This window comes from Suncus etruscus, chromosome X (genome assembly GCF_024139225.1).
Source record: "Suncus etruscus isolate mSunEtr1 chromosome X, mSunEtr1.pri.cur, whole genome shotgun sequence".
NCBI lineage: Eukaryota > Metazoa > Chordata > Mammalia > Eulipotyphla > Soricidae > Suncus > Suncus etruscus.
Genome location: NC_064868.1, coordinates 65,455,214 through 65,473,082, shown reverse-complemented (window position 1 = coordinate 65,473,082; position 17,869 = coordinate 65,455,214). Strand labels below are relative to the sequence as shown.

General features: G+C 37.9%; 1 protein-coding gene across 2 annotated transcripts in view; it reads right to left on the bottom strand.

Moving 5' to 3' along the window:
* Positions 1–14,103: 14,103 nt before the first annotated feature.
* The window catches only part of UPRT (uracil phosphoribosyltransferase homolog), a 32,638-nt gene continuing 28,872 nt past the window's right edge, over positions 14,104–17,869 (bottom strand). For both annotated transcript variants that reach the window (XM_049767314.1, XM_049767315.1), the window contains one exon: positions 14,104–14,363. In XM_049767314.1, the coding sequence (XP_049623271.1) occupies positions 14,257–14,363 (107 nt within the window). In that variant the 3' untranslated portion in view covers positions 14,104–14,256. The remainder of the gene's footprint in view (positions 14,364–17,869) is intronic.

The window sequence follows — 17,869 nt, the reverse complement described above, 5'->3', positions numbered from 1 at the left end:
TATCAGACATAGAGAATGAAGATGACAATTCTGATGACCAGATAATGACCAACCAACTAATCAACCTCTCAGATAAGGACTTTAGACTAGCAATATGGAAGATGCTCAACGAACTCAAAGAAACCATGGATCGAGTTGAACAGAACACTAATAAGAACCAAGAAAATATGAAGACAGAAATCACAAAACTCCAAACTGAAATAACATGTCAACTAACAGGCCTGAAAAACTCAGTAAATGAAGTGAGAGACAAAATGGATAAGCTCTGGGACAGAGTATCAGAAGCTGAGAATAGACTTGGTGCTGTGGAAGATGAGATACATAACAATTCCATACAGCGGGAGAGATTGGAAAAAAAACTTAAAGCAAATGAACAGACAATGGAAAAATTAGTCAAAGAATGGGAACAGATGAAAATAGAAGTCTATGATAAGCTCAACAGAAACAACTTAAGAATCATTGGAGTCCCAGAGACACAGGAAGAAAATTTCCAGTAAGAATCAACGGTCAAGAACATCATTAAAGAGAAACTTCCAGAGCTAAAGAATATATGTGATCAAATCCTGCATGTTCGAAGAGTACCAACCAAAAGAGACCCCAGAAAAAAATACCCCAAGACACATCCTAGTCACAATGAGGAATCCCACAGATAGAGACAGAATTCGGAAAAAAGCAAGATCAAAAAGGGAAATTACATTTAAGGAGCATCCTTGGGATTTACAGCAGACCTGTCACCAGAAACACTCAAGGCCAGAAAGCAGTGGTGGGATATTTTGACAAGACTGAATGAAATGAATGCTTCACCTAGAATACTGTACCGAGCAAAACTCACTTTCCGGTTTGACGGAAGAATACATGGTCTCAAAGACAAAAAAAAAAAAAAAAAAAACAGCTCAGAAACATTACAGACTCAAAACCAGTCTTAAGAGAAAAACTGAAAGACCTAATTTAAGACAAGAATAACCAAAAGACACACCAAATTTTGATATAAAGATGGCATTAAATCTAGGACAATTCTTTCTCTCAATGTCAATGGACTAAATGCACCAGTTAAGAGACACAGAAGGGCTAAATGGATCAAAAAACTCAATCCAACCTTCTGCTGCCTACAAGAAATGCACCTGAATAGTCAGAACAAACATAGACTGAAAATAAAAGGCTGGAGAAAAAATGATCCAAGCAAACAACACCCATAAAAAAACTGCAGTGGCCATACTAATATCAGATAATGCAAACTTTATACTCAGGAAAGTTGTAAGGGACAAAGATGGACATTTTATATTAATCAAGGGGTATGTAGAGCAGGAAGAAATAACTCTCCTAAACATATATGCACTGAATGAGGGTCAGCAAAATATTTAATACAACTGTTGACAAATCTGAAAAATAATATCAATAACAACACAATAATTGTGGGGGACCTCAACACGGCTTTGTCAATGCTGGATAGGTCAACCAGACTGAAACCCAACAAGAATATACTAGACCTGAATAGAGAAATGGAAGAAAGAGGCCTAGCGGATATATATAGGACACTCCATTCCCAGAAACCTGGATACATATTCTTCTGTAATGTACATGGGTCATTCTCCAGGATAGACTACATGCTGGCACATAAAACATACCTCCATAATATCAAGAGGATAGAAATTTTGCAGGCTACCTTCACTGACCTCAAGGCCCTGAAATTATATGTGAACTACAAAGGGACACAGAAGAAAAACTTTAATACCTGGAAGTTAAACAGCCTCATATTCAATAACCAGTGGGTCCGAGTTGAAATCAAGGAGGAAATGAAAAGGTTCCTGGAAACAAATGACAATAAAGACACAAACTATCAGAACTTATGGGACACAGCAAAAGCAGTACTGAGAGGAAAATTTATAGCTTTGCAAGCACACATCAGGAAGGAAGAAGGAGCTTACCTGAGTAGCTTAATGACACAGCTAATAGAACTAGAAAGCTCAACAAAAGGACCCAGAAATAGGGAGACAGAAGGAAATAACAAAGCTGAGAGCAGAAATCAACGAAGTGGAAACTCAAAAAACAATCCGAAAGATCAACGAAAGCAGAAGTTGGTTCTTTGAAAAAATAAACAAGATTGATAGACCACTGGCAAAACTAACAAAGAAAGAGAGAAACTTGATAACTCGTATTAGGAATGAAAAAGGAGAGATAATTACTGATATGGCAGAGATTCAAAGGGTAATCAGAAACTACTTTGAGAAACTCTACGCCACTAAAAATGAGAACCTGGACGAAATGGATAAATTCTTGGACTCTTATAATCTTCCACGGTTGAAGGAAGAGGATGTAGCATATCTAAATACCCCTATCACCATTGATGAAATTAAAACAGTAATCAAATGTCTGCCCAAAAACAAAAGCCCAGGCCCAGATGGATTCACTAATGAATTCTTTCAAAGTTTCTAAGAGGAACTACAACCTATTCTGGCAAGACTCTCATGAAATTGAACAAACGGAAACACTTCCAAATAGCTTTTATGAAGCCAACATCACCTTGATACCTAAACCAGACAGAGACGCTACGAAAAAAGAAAATTACAGACCAATATCGCTGATGAATACAGATGCAAAGATCCTCAACAAAATCCTGGAAAATAGGAGTCAATGCCTCATTAAGAAGATCATCCACTATGATCAAGTAGGTTTCATCCCAGGAATGCAAGGATGGTTTAACATCCTTAAATTTATCAACATAATACACAACATCAGCAACAAGAAAAATAAAAACTACATGATCATATCAATAGATGCAGAGAAAGCATTTGATAAGGTCCAACACCCATTCTTGATCAAAACTCTCAGCAAGATGGGAATGGAAGGAACCTTTCTCAATATAGTTAAGGCCATCTACCACAAGCCAGTGGCAAATATTGTCCTCAATGGAGAAAAACTAAAAGCCTTCCCTCTAAATTCTGGCACAAGACATGGCTGTCCTCTCTCACCACTCCTATTCAACATAGCACTGGAAGTACTCGTTATAGCGATTAGGCAAGAAAAAGATATCAAGTGAATCCAGATAGGAAAGAAAGAAGTCAAGCTCTTACTGTTTGCAGATGATATGATACTCTACTTAGAAAACCCTATAGACGCTACCAAAAAGTTTCTAGAAAAATAGACTCATATAGCAATGTGGCAGGCTACAAAATTAACACACAAAAAATCAATGGCCTTTCTATACACCAATAGTAATAAGGAAGAAATGGACATTAAGAAAACAACCCCATTCACAATAGTGCTACACAAACTCAAATATCTTGGAATCAACTTGACTAAAAATGTGAAGGACCTATACAAAGAAAACTATAAAACTCTACTCCAAGATTTAAGAGAGGACACGCGGAAATGGAAACACATACCCTGCTCCTGGATTGGCAGGATTAACATAATCAAAATGGCAATACTCCCCAAGGCATTATACAGATTTAATGCAATCTCTCTAAAGATATCCATGACATTCTTCAAAGAGTGGATCCGGCACTTTTGAAATTCGTTTGGAACAATAAACACCCTCGAATAGCTAAAGCAATCATTGGGAAAAAGAATATTGGAGGAATTACTTTCCCCAACTTTAAACTGTACTACAAAGCTATAGTTATCAAAACAGCATGGTATTGGAATAAGGACAGGCCCTCAGATCAGTGGAATAGGCTTGAATACTCAGAGAATGTTCCCCAGGCATACAATAACCTAATTTTTGATAAAGGAACAAGAAATCATAAGTGGAGCAAAGAAAGCCTCTTCAACAAGTGGTGTTGGCACAACTGGCTAGCCACTTGCAAAATATTGAACTTAGACCCCCAGCTAACATTATGTAGAAAGGTAAAGTCCAAATGGATTAAAGACCTCAATATCAGACCCAAAACCATAAGATATATAGAACAACGCATAGGTAAAACACTACAGGATATTGAGACTACAGGCATATTCAAGGTGGAAACTGCACTCTCCAAGCAAGTGAAAGCAGAGATTAACAGATGGGAATAGATTAAGCAAGAAGCTTTTGCATCTCAAAGGAAATAGCACCCAGTATACAAAAGCCACCCACTGAGTGGGAGAAATTATTCACCCACTACCCATCAGATAAGGGGCTAATCTCCAAAATATACAAGTCACTGACAGAAATTTACAAGAAAAAAACTTCTAATTTCATCAAAAAATGGGGAGAAATGGACAGACACTTTGACAAAAAAGAAATACAAATGGCCAAAAACACATGAAAAAATGCTCCACATCACTAATCATCAGGGAGATGCAAATCAAAACAACTATGAGGTACCACCTCACACCACAGAGAATGGCACACATCACAAAGAATGGGAATAAACAATGTTGGCAGGGATGTGGAGAGAAAGGAACTCTTTTCCACTGCTGGTGGGAATGCCGTCTAGTTCAACCTTTATGGATAGCGATATGGAGATTCCTCCAAAAACTGGAAATCGAGCTCCCATACGATCCAGCTATACCACTCCTAGGAATATACCCTAGGAACACAAAAATACAATACAAAAACCCCTTCCTTACACCTATATTCATTGCAGCACTATTTACCATAGCAAGACTCTGGAAACAACCAAGATGCCCTTCAACAGACGAATGGCTAAAGAAACTTTGGTACATATACACAATGGAATATTATGCAGCTGTCAGGAGAGATGAAGTCATGAAATTTTCCTATACATGGATGTACATGGAATCTATTATGCTGAGTGAAATAAGTCAGAGAGAGAGAGAGAGAGAGAGAGAGAGAGAAACACAGAATGTTCTCACTCATCTATGGGTTTTAAGAAGAATGAAAGACATTCTTGCAATAATAATTTTCAGATACATAAGAGAAAAGAGCTGGAAGTTATAGCTCACCTCATTTTGCTCACCACAAAGAGTGATGAGTTTAATTAGAGAAATAACTACATTTTGAACTGTCCTAATAATGAGAATGTATGAGGGAAATGGAAAGCCTGTCTAGAGTATAGGTGAGTATAGTATATGACTGAAACCCAAACACAATCATGTATGTAATCAAGGTGTTTAAATAAAATATATAAAAAATGCCCTCTTTCTGTTGCCAAAGAGGTATTCAGAGAAGGCTGATTTATTTAGTACAATTACAATTACACAGATGATTGAAGAAATGGGAGACAATTTGCATCATCATTTGCAAGACTCCACCAAAAATGTTCATTTTTTTTTGGCACTGGAAGAAACAATGATGTTTGTAATTCTGCATGACTCCTAATTTTCATTCGTGGGACAAATGATTATTTTGAAGTCACAGAAGGGATTTCTGCACTGCAAATCATCAAAGCAACAATTACAGACTAGGATATTTATAAAAAGTTTTGTCGAACTGTGAATGGTTTGTTGCTGAACTGGGCTAAACTAACCAGCATGACAACTGATGGTGCTCCTAGTTTGGTGGGGTTTAAGAAAGGAGTAATTGCTCGCATTAATCAAGAGATGGACAAAAATAACCATTCTCATCCTAATAGCCATATACTGCCTAACGCACAAACAAGTGCTGTGTTGTAAATCACTGAAGTGGGACTTCGTTATGAAAATTGTTGTATCTTGTGTTAACTTCATTAGAGCTCATGCTAAACCACAGACAATTTCAGGAATTTTTGTCTGAGCTAAATTTTGACTATGAAGATATTCTGCATCACAGAGACCTCTATTGGCTGAGTTGGAGAGTTTTGAAATGTTTCTATGAGTTACTTCCACAGATTACAACTTTTCTGCTTTAATAAAACAAAGAAGTGCCAGAGATCAATGATGCAGCATGGAAATGGCACCTTGCCTTTCTGACAGATGTAACAGAGCTACTCAATAATTTCAATGTGCAACTTCAAGGAAAGGAGAAGCTCATCTGTGAAATGCAATCATATATCAAAGCATTTGAAGTAAAATTAGGCCTCCTCATCAAACAAGTGGAGGAAAACTTCTGCCATCTTTCCACAACTCAAAATCTGTTAGCAGAAAAACCGTTGGTTGCATTCTCAAACAAAACATGTGTGGAATTATTGCAAAGGGAGTTCCAAATTAGATTTAAAGCACTTCATCTCCACGAACAGAATGTACACCTTTTTTGTAACCCATTTTCTATTGACATTGTAAACGTGGATACAATTCACCAAATAAAACTGGCAGAACTGCAGAATGTGATTCTGAAAGATGCATTCTAGTCAACAGCCTTCTTAATTTTTATGCAGCTCTCCCCTCTGAGACATATCCTCATCTCAGGAACAATGCACTCAAAATGGCAACCGTCTTTGGTAGCACAGACATTTTCTAGAATGAAACATTTAAAATCTCCCACCAGATGAAGACTAATGGATGCACATTTGCATCATTTGTTATGAATAGCAGGAACAAATATGGAGCCAGACATTGACCATCTTATTAGCCAAAAGCAGGCCCATAGTTCCCATTGAAATACTGGTAAGTTTGTTGATTTAATTTTACTCCATTTTAAATATTGTATTTGTTCCCTTTTTGTGTTTTCACTTCAAAATAAGATTTTTGCAGTGTGCATAGGAATTTGTTCATAATTTTTTTCTACAATCCATCATTCCAGTGGTCTGAGGAACAGTGAACTGGCCCCTGTTTAAAAAGTTTGAGGACCCTTGTGTTAAACAATCATTGCATCTCTGGAATGAAACCAACTTGGTCATGTTTTATGACCTTCCTAGTGAGGAGTTGTGTCCCATTTGCTATCATGTTATTGAGAACCTTTGCATCTCTTCATCAGGATACTGTTTTCTAGTTCACTATTTTTGTGGCAGCTCAGTCAGCTTTTGTTATAAGAGTGATGTTACCTTCATAGAAACTTTTTGGGACTGCTTCTGTTTCTTCAATTCTGTTTCTGAAAAATAACTCAGTAGGTCCTCTTGAAAGGTTTGAAAGAGTTCATTAGAGAACCCATTTGGGCCTGGACTTTTCTTTTTGAGAAGGCTTCTAATTACTATTTTAATTTCCTCAATAGTAATGGATTTGTTTAGAGTCCAAGAATTTACCCATTTCTTCTAGGTTCTTGCATTGTAGCATTGAGTTTTTCAAAGTAGTCTCTGGTTACCTTTTAAATTTCTGTACTATCTGTAGTAATTTCTCCCTTTTAATTTGTTATGTTTGTTTCTTTCCCTTTCTTTTAAATTTTACTAATGTTTATCAATCTTGTTTTTGTTTTTCCAAAGAAAAACTCATGCTTTCATTAATCGTTTGAACTGTCTGTTGCATTTCCAATTCACTAATTTCTGCTATTAGCTTTATTATTTCCTGTGTTTGGTTCATTTTGTTGATCACTTTGTAATTTTTTAAGCTGTTACTTTAAGTTCTTTACATAGGCCCTTTATTCCTTCCTGATGAGTGCTTGCAAATCTATAAATTTGCCTAAGTACTGTTTTCTCTGTGTCCCATAAATTCTGATAATTTGTCTTTGTTCTCATTTGTTTCCAAAACTCTTTTGATTTTCTCCATGATTTCATCTCTGGCCCACTGGTTGTTTGGTAGTGATCTGTTTCATTTTCATGTGTTAAAGTTTTCCCTCTATATCTGTTTTTAATTCACTTCTAATTTCACTGCACTATAATATGAGAACTTCTATCCTCTTGATTTTATGGAGGTATGTTTTAAGGGCCAGCATGTGGTCTATCCTGGAGTATGACTACTGCCTATTGGAGAACAATGTGTAATCAGGTTTCTTGGGATGAAGAGCCTTATAAATATTTACTAAGGCACTCTTTTCTATTTCTCCCCTCAAAAACAGTATATTCTTGTTAGACTGTTTGACCTATCAAGGGGTTTACAGGGTGGTCCTGAAGTCTCCCACTATTATTGTATTTGAATTGATGTCTTTCTTCAAATTTTCATCAATTGTTTTAAATATTTTGCTGGTCACTCAGTGGGATGTATATGTTTAAAAGTGTAATTTTTTTGTGTTCTACTTATCCCTTGAGTATTAAGATATGTCAATTTCTGTCCCTTTTAACTGTTTTAAGTCTAAAGTCTGTGCCATCTGATATTAATATTGCCACTCCAACCTTTTTTAGTGAGTTGTTGCTTGGTCGATTGTCCTCCAAATTTTGATTTTGAGTCTATATTTGTTCTGAGTATTTAGATGTGTTTCTTGTAGGCAGCAAAACGTTGTCTTCAGGTTTTTTTTTTTATCATTTTTGCCATGTTGTGTCTCTTAACTGTAGCCTTTCATCCATTGACATTGAATGAGATCATTGTTCTGGCATTTAGTGCCATCCTTCTGTAGTTTGTTGTGTCTCTTGGTCTGTTTTATCTTAAAGTAGACCTTTAAGTTCATCCACTAAGCTGGTTTTGATTTTGTAAAGTTTCTGTTATTTATCTGTGAAGCTGTATATCCTTTCTACAAATATGAATGCAAGTCTGCTGAATGAATTACTCTTAGCAATACATTCATTACATTGTTGCTTTTTTGTTTATCCTACCACTGCCTTTGGGCTATGAGTGCTGATTGGCAGATGTGCTGTAGATCTTACAGATGCTCCTTTGAATATAATTTTCCTCTTTGATCTTGCTGCTTTTAGTATTCTATCCCAATCAGTAGGATTTGACATCATGAGTAGGATGTATCTTAAGGTGCTTTTCTTTGGTTTTCTTCCTGGGCCTTTGGGACTCCAATGATTCTTATTTTGTTTCTATTGAGCTTATCAAAGACATCTTTCATCTTTTGTTCACATTCTTTGAGGATTTTTCCATTGTCTAATCATTTGTCTTTTTTCTTTTTTTTTTTTTTTTTTTTGGTTTTTGGTTTTTGGGTCACACTCCACAACGCTCAGGGGTTACTCCTGGCTCTATGCTCAGAAATCGCCCCTGGCAGGCTCTAGGGACCATATGGGATGCTAGGATTCAAATCACCTTCCTTCTGCATGAAAGGCAAACGACTTACCTCCATGCTATCTCTCCGGCTCCTAATCATTTGTCTTCAGGCTCTTGTTTTTTTTTTGGGGGGGGGGGCTCACACCCAGCAGCACTCAGGGTTTACTCCTGAGCTCTATGCTCAGAAATCGTTCCTGGCAGGCTCAGGGGATGCCAGGATTCGAACCACCAACCTTCTGCATGCAAGGTAAATGCCTTACCTCCATGCTACCTCTCCATCCCCTGTCTTTTTTTTTTTTTTTTGGTTTTTGGGCCACACCCGGCAGTGCTCAGGGGTTACTCCTGGCTGTCTGCTCAGAAATAGCTCCTGGCAGGCATGGGGGACCATATGGGACACCGGGATTCGAACCAACCACCTTTGGTCCTGGATCGGCTACTTGCAAGGCTAACACCGCTGTGCTATCTCTCTGGGCCCTCCAGCCCCTGTCTTAAGACTCTTTTGTAATCTCTTCTGTTATATGGAGTTGTTATTCATCTCATCTTGCAGCTCACTGATTCTGTCCTCAGCAGCTGTTAGTCTTGTAGAAGCTTTCCTGTGAGGTTTTCATTTTACCTACTAAGTTTTTCTAGTCATGTTATTTCAAGTTTTCTCATTTTTACTTTCATATCCTCTTGATTCTTAATTTGTGGAACATTCACTTTATTTCATGCTTTGAGTTCTATAAACATACTCCATATTTCTTCTCTAAAGTCCTTATTTAAGAGGCTAACTAGGTGGTTAGTACATTTTGGGCCATCAGATCTGACATCTTCATTGTCAGAATAGTTTAGGCCTGTTTTTTTCCCTATTGTCACACATGTAATGTGGTGTTTTCTACATGTTTTGCTGGCATTCATTTACTAGAAGCTAAAGTCCTTCATGGCAAAGTCTGTTCTGCTATGTTGATATGCTGCTCTGCTGGAGGGTGATAGTCATTTGGGTGCCCAGTGTTACTGGAGGGGTGAGGTGGGATCACTCTGTTTTTGGACAATTTTGTACTTTTGTGTCTCAGAAAAATTTCAAGGCCTAAAGAATCCTGCAAGTGATTAACCATAAAAATAATGTATCCTTTGCTAAAAATACCCATATTTCAGTAGATGGACTTACAATATTTCTTAAAAATTATCGAATGGGTAGAACTCAAGCAACTATGGGAAATATTGCCTCATTGAGTAATTTCCACTGTGGTGGTATATTAAATCTAGGTGGGTGATAAAAATAATTCACTTGAAATAGTTTTATATTTATACTGAAAATGAATTTTTCTGATATTCTAGAATACTTTAAACAACTTAATAATTTCTTTTTTTTTCTTTTTTTTTTTTTTTGGTTTTTGGGCCACACCCTGTGACGCTCAGGGGTTACTCCTGGCTATGAGCTCAGAAGTTGCTCCTGGCTTCTTGGGGGGACCATATGGGACGCCAGGGGAGCCGGGGGATCAAACCGCGGTTCGTCCTAGGCTAGCGCAGGCAAGGCAGGCACCTTACCCCTAGCGCCACCGCCCGGCCCCTTAATAATTTCTTAATATAAGCATGGACTCAGACGCATTGTCCCTTATAGAGACAGGCATTACGTAATCATCTAGTTCAGTATGTAATATAAAATAAATTTATGTTCAAGTTGGAATGATAGGGCATTTGCCTGGTATAAAGCCAATCTGAGTTTGAGCTCTGGCAACCCATATGGTCTACTTAGCCTGCCACAATAATTCCTGAGTGCAGAGCCGGAAGTAATCCCTGAACACCACTGGGTGTGGCCCCCAAAACAAAAAATATCAAAAAAATTTTGTCAATTCATATCATTTTCTCAAACAAGGAGATAATGTTGTTTTAATGATCTTTTGTTATAGCTGCTACTAATAAGGAATAAACAAAAGCCACATCTATATTAATATACTTCAATTACAAGCATAGATGAGGCTTGCAATAAGAACATAAATATTGGGGCTGGAGATAGCACAGCAGTAGGGCATTTGCCTTGCATGTGACCAACCTGGGGGTAACCCATTTGGACTCCTGGCATCCCATTTGGTTCCCCAGCCTGCCAGTGGTAATTTCTGAGTGCAGGGCCAGGAAGACCCCTGAGCTCCACTGGGTGTGGCCCAGAAACCAATTAATCAATTAATAAATCAATCAAAAAGGTTCAAAAAAGAATATAAAAATTCCATTTATGATTAAAAAATTGTAATATCTGTATGGATCATTCTATTATAATTATCTTCAAAGTCAAAGAAAAATATTTACTAAGAGAGAAATATCTTTTTAATTACTCTGCATATAGGGGAGATACTGCCCATTCTTTAGAAAATTTCCTTGCTATCACCCAATCTTTGCTGATTTTATCAGCTTATATACTAGAGCATTGCCTTCTATAATTTATAGGCTTTATTGGTTTACTTTATAGGCCACATTAACTCTGTAAGGCTATGAGACTGTTATTAATCAGGTAATCAGTCAGCATTCACTATTAAATTGTAATATCATAACATTGGAACAGGCTCTTCTATAAGTAAGTTTCAGGAAACATTCCTCAAAGATTCTCTTCCTTTTTGAAGTTTTATGATCACATATAAATCTCAGGAATTTGAAAAATCATAGTATTTTAATGCACATAACTTGATAAACATGCAATGAAACTAATTTCCAAATCAAAGGCATCCAGTAAAAACATACTAATTGAAAATGAAGCATGTTAGTTTGTTTATGGGCCATAAGATATAGAAAGGATCCTGTTACTCCTCCCAAAGTCAAATGCTAATCAGACCAGCCCATAGCTGGGAGGGTTTTGTTGTTGCTAATTAAAGTGGCCTGAGGAGGGGTGACAGAGGCTTAGCAGGAAGAAGCAGCATGGAGAGGAGAGACACAGGTTGGGTGCAGAGAGGCTGCTTAGCTTAGAAGCCACGTGAGATATAGACATGGTGGTTAGGGCCTTATTAATAAAACTTCATGTCTCCTGAAATCTGACTGCTGTGGATCATTTCCTTGCTGTTATCCTGAACCCTCAGACCCACTTACCTAAACGGGTTGTAGGCGCTGGGCCGAGATCCATCCATCCACTCCACCACCATTAAGGACTCTTATTAATTTAATTAATACAACATATTGGTGCTTGAACATGGATTTGAACCTTGGACCCAAGAAGACCATAGTCAAGATGGTGAGTGGAGTCCTGGTCTTCTGGTCTTCTTGGCTCTTTTCAGCTGGAGTGAGAGTGGAGAGCCCAAAAGGCTGCACCACAGGACGCCTAATCTAAACATTGTGGGGCAGAAGGGGCAGAGAAGGAGCGGAGCTGGAATCTTGGAGCACTCCCTTCAGAGGCCTAGGACTGCGACTTTTCTACAAAAGGTCCTTTATCCAAGGACCTCGGCCTCCCAATTTGCAGAAATATATAGAGGTCACTGATTGGAAAAAGACTGGAAAGAAAAGGCTTCATTGATGGCGGACTGACATCTGGATGAGACCAACAGCCCGAGACATGGATTCTGGCTTTGGAACTAAGGGACTTTCAGGTTAAGACTACTTTGTTTAAAACTCCCAGGCGGCGGGGCACTTGTGGCTCCAGCCCAGGACCCAGGATTATGCAGAGCCAAAGCCACCTGGCCAGCCCATACACCCTGGGGATACCCACAGCTTACCAGCATCTGGACAACTTGGTGATGGGGAAAAATAAAGAAAAAAAGGAGAGAACACAGCCAATCAGAGATAAACTGAAAAGCCGATTTTTAAAAGCTCCTGCATCATAATTTTGTTTCAGGTGCATCTCTCTCTCTCTTTTTTTTTTTTTTTCGGGCCACACCCGTTAGATGCTCAGGGGTTACTCCTGGCTACTCGCTCAGAAATTGCCCCTGGCTTGGGGGGACCATATGGGACGCCGGGGGATCGAACCGTGGTCCTTTCCTTGGCTAGCGCTTGCAAGGCAGACACCTTACCTCTAGCGCCACCTCTCCAGCCCCTCCTCTTGTTTTTTAAACAAGGAAAGGGGAGATGTTACCCTTCCCAAAGCCAAATGCTAATCTTACCTGCTGGTCAGAACAGCCCACAGCTGGGAGGGATCTGTGGTTGCTAATTAAAGTGGGGGGGACACAGAGGCTTAGCAGAAAGAAGCAGCATGGAGAGAAGAGACACAGGTTTGGTGCAGAGAGCCTGCTTATTTTAGAAGCCATGTGAGGTATGCATATGACGGTTAGGGACTTATTAATAAAACTTCATGTCTCCCAAAATCTGTGTGGATCATTTTCTCACCATTACCCTGATACCTACAGACCTGCCAGGCCAAAGAAGCTGCAGGCTGGGTAGAGAAAGGCCTCACATTCCATCAACTCCATGCACCACTAGGACGTTATAAGTAATAATTAATATAACAAATCCTTTCATCCAAATCTCAGAAAAAAGTCACCGTAAATAATTTCCCAAGGCACTAACACCACTAAGAGTCATTAAAGCTGCGCCTTTGTTAATATCCAAACACTCCTGGTTTAATCCATGTAAATTATAATGAAAAGGTCAAGTTGCTGGAAGTACCCCATCATATTTTCCACTGCATTATATTTTGCAAAGCACCTACAAACAATGCAGTGTTGAAAATGAACCAGGAAAAATTTAATGACTTAAGTGAAGAATTAACCAAATATTTCCATTTACCAACTGTAAAAGAAAATATAAAATTTCATGAGGCATTATTACTTTTTTTGTTTTGTTTTTGGGCCACATCTGATGATGCTCAGGGGTTACTCCTGGCCATGCGTTCAGAAATCGCTCCTGGCTTGGGGGGACCATATGGGATGCTGGGGGATCCAACTGCGGTCCACCCTAAGCTAGCATGTGCAAGGCAGACACCTTACTGCTTGCAACACTGCTACTGCCCCCATGAGGCATTACTTTTCATAGTATTCACTTTTCAAGCATGTACAATATCAGAAAGCAAAAAGAGGGGAGTAACAATAACCACATATGCAAAACCTCTCTTGAACTAAAGGCAACCTGAAATGTGAATAATAGTGGATCAAAGAATCAATCCCGACTGAATTATATTTGTGGATGGAAAGCAACCTTCAAACCAATAGTTTCACTTGTCAAAGAACAGTGTCAAAGTACTGAGCATTCATAAATTTGAATAAATATATTATCAAACAATTTCTATGAGCTCATATACTTCATTGTGAAACACTGCCAAAGTCAAGAAATAAAAGAAGTAAATTGAAATATATCTTTTTGTTATATTCACTTCTAAAAATTACAATGCAAGTTAACATAAATTTCTCTGCCATTCCTCATGGGAATTTACAAAACAGGTAAAATTCAAAACATAGGCATGGTGTTACACAAACTAATTAAATTCCCTTAAATAATTTAGTCTGTTCCAAAGTATTTCTGTCCAAAATGGGTAGGTGCAACAGGATGAACTTCAGTAGTCAAAATTGTGATCTCTGGAAACTCTTGAATGATTGACTTGGCACCTTCAGAAAATTAAAAAAAAAGTTATGTCAGAATTCTTGGTATAGATGGAATTCAAGAATTTTATATTCATCAAATTCATCCATAAATTGAGACTATTTATAAGAATGTTTCTATGTTTGTCACTGCAATGTACTTTTCTCTAGTAACACTGCATACAGTATTAGAAAGACGAGAGAGATGTTTTAAAAGAGCACATTCAACATATACTCAACATATATTCAACATTCAATCATTTCTGTGGCTTGCTGCTTCCTTGAAAGCACAATCTCCCATTACCAATAAATAAAATGAACTCAAAATTTTTGAGGAAAGGGAGTAAATATATATGACTCACAAAATTCCTAGTATTGAGTGGTAAGAAGGTGACCTTATATTCTTGATTAAAGAGTGACATGTATGTAAAGAAATTAAGAAGAAATGTAGTATTCCAGGTTAAAAATAATTTTACATTAAATCGCTAGATGACATAGAAAGAATCCCTTAAACACTGCAAGGAGTAATCCCTGAGCATAAAGCCAGAAGTAAGCCTTGATCACAGCCTAGTGTGACCAAACTACCCCCTCCCCAACACATGTGTACATACACAACTAAACAAGATATGAATTGCAAGAGGGGAAAGAAGCATATGTTCTCACCACTGGATAGATCAACAAGTCAAATCAATAAAGAAACACTGGCCTTAAAAAGAAGAAATAGTAAACACAGCAGATGTCTTCTGCCTTCTTTCTGCTGTACTGTGGCCAGGTATTTGATCTGCTCTGCCACTGTTCCCTAAGGGTTCTTCTTAGGAGGTGAGAAGTCCTGCCCACAGACAGTAAAGCTGGTTTCTGCTGTTTTTCTTAAAACCCATAGATGAGTGTAGAAGTTTGGTGTGTCTGTTAGTCAGTATTGTCTTATAGTAGACCTTTCAGTTTTTCTTTTAAGTCTGGTTTTGAGTCTACAAAGTTTCTGAGCTGTTGTTTATCTGTGAAGCTATGTATAGTTCCTTCAAACTTGAAAGTGATTCTGGCTGGGTGCACTATTCTAGGTGAAGCATTTATTTCATTGAGTTTTGTCCCTATGTCCCACCCCTGCCTTCTGCCTTGAGTGTTTCTTGTGACAGGTCTGCTGTAAATCTCAAGGATGCTCCCTTGAATGTAACTTCCCTTTTTGATCTTGGTGCTTTCAGTATTCTGTCTCTATCTGTGGGATTTGTCATTGTGACTAGGATGTGTCTTGTGGTGCTTTTCCTTGTGTCTCTTTTAGCTGGTACTCTTCGGGCATGTAGGATTTGGTTGCATATAGTCTTTAGCTCTTGTAGTTTCTTTGTAATGATGTCCTTGACTGTTGATTCTTCCTGGGGATTTTCTTCTTGGGTCTCTGCAACTCCAATGATTCTTATGTTCTTTCTATTGAGCTTATCAAAGACTTCTATTTTCATCTGTTCACATTCTTTGAGTAATGGAATAGACTTAAGTACTCAAAAAAGTGACCACAGGCATATAATCAATAAATCTTTGATAAAGGGGTAAAACTCAAATGGAGCAGAAAAGCCTCTTAAACAAGTGGTGTTCAGAAAACTGGTCAACCTCATACAAAAAAAGTGAAATCAGACCTCTTTCTAACACCATGTGCAAAAGTCTAACCAGAATGGATTAAAGAACTTGATATCAGACCTGAAATTATAAGGTATATAAAAGAAAATGTAGGCACAACAGTCTATGATATTGAGACTAAAGGCATCTTCAAGGAAAAAAACACCTGGTCAAACAAGTTGAAAGAGAGATAAACAAATGGGACTATATTAAATTGAGAAGTTTCTGCTCCACAAAGGAAACAGTGACTGGGATTCAAAAGCCACCCATGGAATGGCAGAAACTATTCATTCAAAATGCATCTGATAAGGGGTTAATACTCAAAGTATAGTGTAGTGTAGTGTAGTGTAGTGTAGTGTAGTATAGTGTAGTGTAATCAGGTACTAACATAACTGAATAAGAAATAAACATCTAACATCATCAAAAAATGTGGAGAAGTAATGAACGAATATTTCCTCAAAGATATACAGATGGCCAAAAGGCACATGAAAAAACGACCCATGTGACTCATCACCAGGGAGATAAAATGCTTATCAACAGCTGGATTACACATTGAAACAGAAAAAAATTCAGATGTTGCCCCATATGAATATATGAGTTATGTTCTCGAGCACATTACAGTACATCCTCAGAAAATCTCCATCTCCAGGAAAGACCTCAAAAGACTCAATAATTTACAGAATTTTCTGGGAACATTAATTGGGTTCACCCCTCTCTTTGTATTCATAACTCAGAGCTTAGCAATTTGTTCCTTGTTCTAGAATAGGAGTCCTCAAACTATATCTGCAGGCCACATGCAGACTGCTGAGGAAATTTATTTGGCCCTCCAGGTGTTTTTGCCATTTTGCATGTCCAGCTTAGCCGCCAAATCATCCCAGGCCTGCAGTATACATGTGTGGGATGTGTGCTGTACTCTCTGACTCCCCTCCTTCTCTCTTGACTTCTCTTATTCCTGGGCAGGTGTCCTCAAACTACAACTTACCAAAAATAGGTCTATAAGGAAATAGACTCATATGGTCTATGGTCAGCCATAAATGTGTACTGTCCCTTCAAAGTTGAAGGCATCAGTTACCAGAAGCCTGCACCTTGTAATTGCTGCAGGATGACAGAGACACAGAATAGAATGCAGTATGTTCTACACAGGATGAAGAGGCACAGAATATTCTCACTCATCTATGCATTTTAAGAAAAATAAAAGACATTATTGTAATAATACCCAGAGACAATAGAGATGAGGGCTGTAGGAACTGGCTCATGTTATGAAGCTTACCACAAAGAGTGGTGAATTTAGTTAGAGAAATAACTACACTGACAACTATCATGACAATGATAGTGAGTAAGAGAAATAGAATGCCTATCTCGAATACAGGCAGAGAGGGGAGGAACAAGATGGGACATTGGTGGTAGGAATGTTGTACTGGTGAAGGAGGGTGTTCTGTTTTATAACTGAAACCCAACTACAAACAGTGTTTGTAATCACGGTGCTTAAATAAATATATTAATTTAAAAAAAGAAAAGAAAAAATATTCTGAGATTGTCCCCCAAGTATATGATATATTAAACTTTGATAAATGGGCAAGAAATAGAAAGTGGAGCAAGGAAAGCCTCTTGAAATAGTGATAAAAGAAAACTGGTCAACTACATGCAAAAAGTGAATTGAGAGCTCTCTTTAAGACAATGCACAAAGGTCCAATCAAAATGGATTAAAGACCTTTATATCAGACAGGAAGCCATAATGTGCATAGGCAGAACATTCCAAGATATTTAAGCTAAAGATATTTTCAAGAATGAATCACTACACTGCAAGCATGTGGGAGCAAAGATAAACAAATGGGACTACATTAAATTGAGAAGCTTCTGCACTTCAAAGGAAACAGTAATTAGGATACAACGACTCCCAAAGAATGAGGGAAACCAAGAAAGCAATTTCA